Source organism: Mustelus asterias, chromosome 5 (genome assembly GCF_964213995.1).
Source record: "Mustelus asterias chromosome 5, sMusAst1.hap1.1, whole genome shotgun sequence".
NCBI lineage: Eukaryota > Metazoa > Chordata > Chondrichthyes > Carcharhiniformes > Triakidae > Mustelus > Mustelus asterias.
In genome coordinates, this window is record NC_135805.1 from 94,475,675 (window position 1) to 94,480,585 (window position 4,911).

A 4,911-nucleotide genomic window follows, 5' to 3' on the forward strand; every position below is an offset into this window, starting at 1 on the left:
AAAAAGGTCCAGAGGGGCAATTTTTTCACACAGAGGGTGATGATGAGTGCCTGGAATGAGCTGCCAGAGACGTTAGTAGAAGCGGGTACAATTTTGTCTTTTAAAAAGCATTTAGACAGTTACATGGGTAAAATAGGTATAGAGGGATATGGATGAAGTGTGGGAAATTGAGACGAGCTGAGTGGTTAAAAAAAAGGGCAGCTTGGACAAGTTGGGCAGAAGGGCCTGTTTCCATGCTGTAAACCTCTATGACTATGACTCTATAATAAGGGAGGAAGGGGAATGATAATCGAAAAAGAATACTAATTTGATTGGGAAAACAAATTAATAAATCTATTTAGTTGAAACGCAATCAATTTAGGCATGCGGTGACTGAATCCACTCAGCACTCCCGACTAAATTGTGAACGCGTTTTATACAACTTCGTTAGAGAATTTTCCATTCGGAGAAAATAACTCCCATTAATTTGGAATAGGGTGGGAAGATGAGTGCATGTTTTCAATCTTCTCATTTAAGGGCAATTGATAATCGTCCTTTGTTGCTATTTCAAATTCTGCTCAACATTACAGCAACGTTTCACACAAGTGTAAGCAGATCGAAATTATTTAAGCTTAGGTTGGATCATCTGCGGTTGGAGTCGTGGAGTTGGAAGAATAATTGCTGCCATGCTGTGCAAACTAGTGACCCCCGCCCGACCCCGTGTGTAATAAAATGCCCACATTGGCTTTCAGCTTCGGGTGTGCTTTACGGCTGGGTGACTCAATACCGTTTACACAAAGCAGGACGAAACAGAGAAGCAAACATGTGGGCATTGCGGAAACCTGTTTTAATAATTAACATCCGTCTATTTGGATGTAAAAACGCTGGTCACCCCCTGTAAAAAGTTTCCTTACTGAGGGGGGACATACATGAAAGGCTGTTTTAGCTGAGATCTCCTCCTGCCTGCGAGCTGACTAATCGATTGCACTTCCCAGTCGCCCGCCTCCAATCAGTGGGCGCTTGCAGCCGATGAGCTCAACCAGGAGCCTACCATTGGATTGCTATATTTAGGAGAAAGCGCTGCCCCTTTAAAAAGCGGCGGAGGAGCCGCAACCCGGACATTGAGTGAATGAAAGACGGATGTAGAAAGAGAGCCCCTCTGTTTTGTACTTTTAACTGGGCGCAGGGAGTCTCCGGTTCTATTGTTTTTTTTGCTTAAGCTAGAGTAGAGAGAAGTTCAGGAGGGGGAAGCTGTCCGGAGCCATGGCTGCTATCAGGAAGAAGCTCGTGGTGGTGGGAGACGGGGCTTGCGGAAAGACCTGCCTGCTGATCGTCTTCAGCAAGGACGAGTTCCCCGAGGTCTATGTGCCCACCGTGTTTGAGAACTACGTGGCCGACATCGAGGTGGACGGGAAGCAGGTGGAGCTGGCGCTCTGGGACACGGCGGGCCAGGAGGACTACGACCGGCTGCGGCCCCTGTCCTACCCGGACACGGATGTCATCCTGATGTGCTTCTCGGTGGACAGCCCGGACTCGCTGGAGAACATCCCGGAGAAGTGGGTGCCCGAGGTCAAGCACTTCTGCCCCAACGTGCCCATCATCCTGGTGGCCAACAAGAAGGACCTGCGGAACGACGAGAATGTGCGGAACGAGCTGGCCCGCATGAAGCAGGAGCCGGTGAAGACCGAGGATGGCCGCGCCATGGCCGTCCGCATCGGAGCCTACGACTACCTAGAGTGCTCGGCCAAGACCAAGGAGGGGGTGCGGGAGGTGTTCGAGACCGCCACCCGGGCAGCCCTGCAGAAGAGAGCCCGACCCAGCAGTGGCTGCACTAACTGCTGCACCGTCTTATGATGCCCCCCCGTCTTTATTTATTATTATTGCTACTAAAAGCAACTGAAGCCGAGAACTATCTCTCTTTGTGTAGAGGAGAAGCGGACACATTGGGGGGAAAACATAAAACACTGACGATGGGGGGAGTGGGGAGGGGGGGAGGGATTGTTTTATTTGGCGAGGGCCGATCGATCACTTGACAGATCTACGAACTTGAAGGAAGATAAGCTTTTCACATGGCATCATATTGACTGAGTGCCGAAGGGACTGGACTAGTGACCCCCTGAGAGAGGAGGGGTTCACCTATTGTAATGCGGCAAGCCTGGGGCTGGTTTGGAAGGGAGTGTTCCCATGACTTTATTTGAAAAAAACCCACACAAACTGAGCATTACTTTTTGTTTTCAACTGCGATCAGGACTTTTTTGTTGTTTTTTCCCCTTCCCTTTTCCCCAAGTTTGCTTCCTAGCTGCACCTGGTACACGGGAGGAAGCTGCATGGGATGATCCTGTGGCGGGAGGATGATTTACGGGGGGGGGGGGGGGGCTGCCCGCTGACTTCACCCCAGGGAAAGTCGCATCGAGACTACTGCAAGGAGCACATTTGAGGTATTTACCTCTGGGACACACTGGTGGGACACATCTCCAAATTGTTTCTCCTCCTCCTCCCTACCCACACACAGTGAGTGACTGACTTAACTACTCATCGTCATACATAACTTTTTTAAAGCAAATATTGCTCTGGCATCGCAGCCCCCCTCCCAAAAAAGCTTTGGGGATACTTTTTAGGGAGGTAAATTGGAAAATAACACTTTTTTTTCGGAAAAAATCTGTATACTGTTCTCTAAAAGAGGCTTAAAAGTGCATTGCTATTTTTGATACGTCTCCCAAGTGGTACTGAGGTTACTCATTGTCTCAGTTTTAAAAGAAAAAAAGAAACCCAACAAGGAAAAAAATGGCGAAGCTTGGAGTTGACGCCAAGGCGTACGTTTGTTTACAAGATTATATACTGAATTGTAAGCTGTGTTTAAAAAAAACTCGTTTTCACGAAAAAAGGTATTAAATATAATCAAATTGGACTCCCACTTTGTATTTTTTTTCTAGTTGTTTATATTTCTTGACTGGCAAAATGTGGAGTATTTTTTTTCAGAAGTAACTTTACACCGGGTGTCTGAATCTGCGCGCTGTTCCGGGATTTTAATGAAGTGGTTAATTATTTTTAACTAAGGGCTGTAATGCGCTGGTTTTCTTCAACTTCCGTACCCCCAAATTGATAGCAATGAGTTTTTTTTTGCGAACTGAATCAGTCTTTGTGAAGGAATGGGTGCGGTCAAGTTTTCTGCCGAGCACTCGCTGGGTCCTAATGCCTACAGGTTTCATAGTGAACCGTGTAACTGTCCTGTAAGTGTGTGTACGTATACACACACACACAACATGGCTTGTCTTTCGATTAAGTTTATTAGCCTTGCCCTTTTCAATTAATGTGTTCATCGATGCATTGAAATATCTTGATTTAACATTTACAGTGCTATCTGCTTCAAATACAGGAATCTGACTGATATCTGTGCTGGAAAATATAGTTTGGATAACGTGCAATACACTGCGAAGACTAAAAACAGTAGCCTTGAGGAAACTAATTCTGTTGCTAAACTTTTACACTGACCAGCAGTTGGACTGCATTCTTCTGCCAAAATGACGGGTAAATTAATTAACATCCAATGGCCTATTCACAGGGACTTCCCAGTTTCAGCTTCATTTGGTGTAACCATACTCAGAAGTAGCAGACAGTGTTGAAAAGTTCCTGATCTTTTATTGCCTGGAAGTGCAGATAATAGGTATGGAGTGAGGAGGCATTGAATCATCTGAGATGCTGCTCATGATTAAACAGAGGTCCAGTGCTGTTTTTTTTAATCAGTCACATCCTTCCTGAAAAAGTATTTTTGATTCCAAAGTGGGGGTGATTTGTTTTTCCCATGTGGCATTCTTGTCTGTGACTGGGGCAGAACAGCACATTCTATTTTTTTTTTCTGGTTATTCCAATGGCTATTTTGCCAAAAGTTGTGACAGCCGATTGGAATCCTTACAAATTCTCCCACACTGAACAGAATAACTACATCTATTTTACACATGCAGTCTGTGACTGACTGCCCCATTCATGGATTTTTTTGAACAAAAGATCACGACTGACAGGAGTACTCAGTAATAGCATTGTGTGGGAGCTGTGTGTTGCCATTCAGTAAGTTAGACTATTGCTTCGCCAGTTCTTTATTTCCATGTATGCTGTTCCACTAATGTCTATGCCACATGAAAATTGAGACTTCCTGCTGTTTGAACCCTTATTCTCAAGGGGGAATATGGTTTTTGAAGAGAATTGGGTTTGTTAATAAAATTTTAACTGTTCCTTTTAATACCAATTTAAATGTTGCACGTCAATATTTTTTAGTTTTCCTCTTTGAGCCATACTGACTTGATGTACAGGTCAGATGGTGCTATTAGAAAAATAGGGCAGCACGGTGGTTTCCTCTCAGTCCAAAGATGTGCAGGTTAGGTGCATTGGCTATGCTAAATTGCCCCTTAGTGTCTCAGGATGCATAGATTAGAGGGATTAATGAGGTTATGGGGATGGGGCCTAGATGAGGTTGTTGTTGGGCTTAGTAGAACATAGAACAGAACAGGCCCTTCGGCCCACAATGTTGTGCCGAGCTTTATCTGAAACCAAGATCAAGCTATCCCATTCCCTATCATCCTGGTGTGCTCCATGTGCCTATCCAATAACCGCTTAAATGTTCCTAAAAGTGTCTGACTCCACTATCACTGCAGGCAGTCCATTCCACACCCCAACCACTCTCTGCGTAAAGAACCTACCTCTGATATCCTTCCTATATCTCCCACCATGAACCCTATAGTTATGCCCCCTTGTAATAGCTCCATCCACCCGAGGAAATAGTCTTTGAACGTTCACTCTATCTATCCCCTTCATCATTTTATAAACCTCTAAGTCTCCCCTCAACCTCCTCCGCTCCAGAGAGAACAGCCCTAGCTCCCTCAACCTTTCCTCATAAGACCTACCCTCCAAACCAGGCAGCATCCTGGTAAATCTCCT

At 45.4% G+C, this 4,911-nt stretch overlaps 1 protein-coding gene across 1 annotated transcript; it reads left to right on the top strand.

The window, feature by feature from the left end:
• Positions 1 to 1,085: 1,085 nt before the first annotated feature.
• Positions 1,086 to 4,222, top strand: LOC144493705 (rho-related GTP-binding protein RhoB). The gene has a single exon (XM_078213076.1). The coding sequence runs from the start codon at positions 1,243 to 1,245 to the stop codon at positions 1,831 to 1,833; it is 591 nt and encodes a 196-aa protein (XP_078069202.1). The 5' UTR covers positions 1,086 to 1,242; the 3' UTR covers positions 1,834 to 4,222.
• Positions 4,223 to 4,911: the final 689 nt, after the last annotated feature.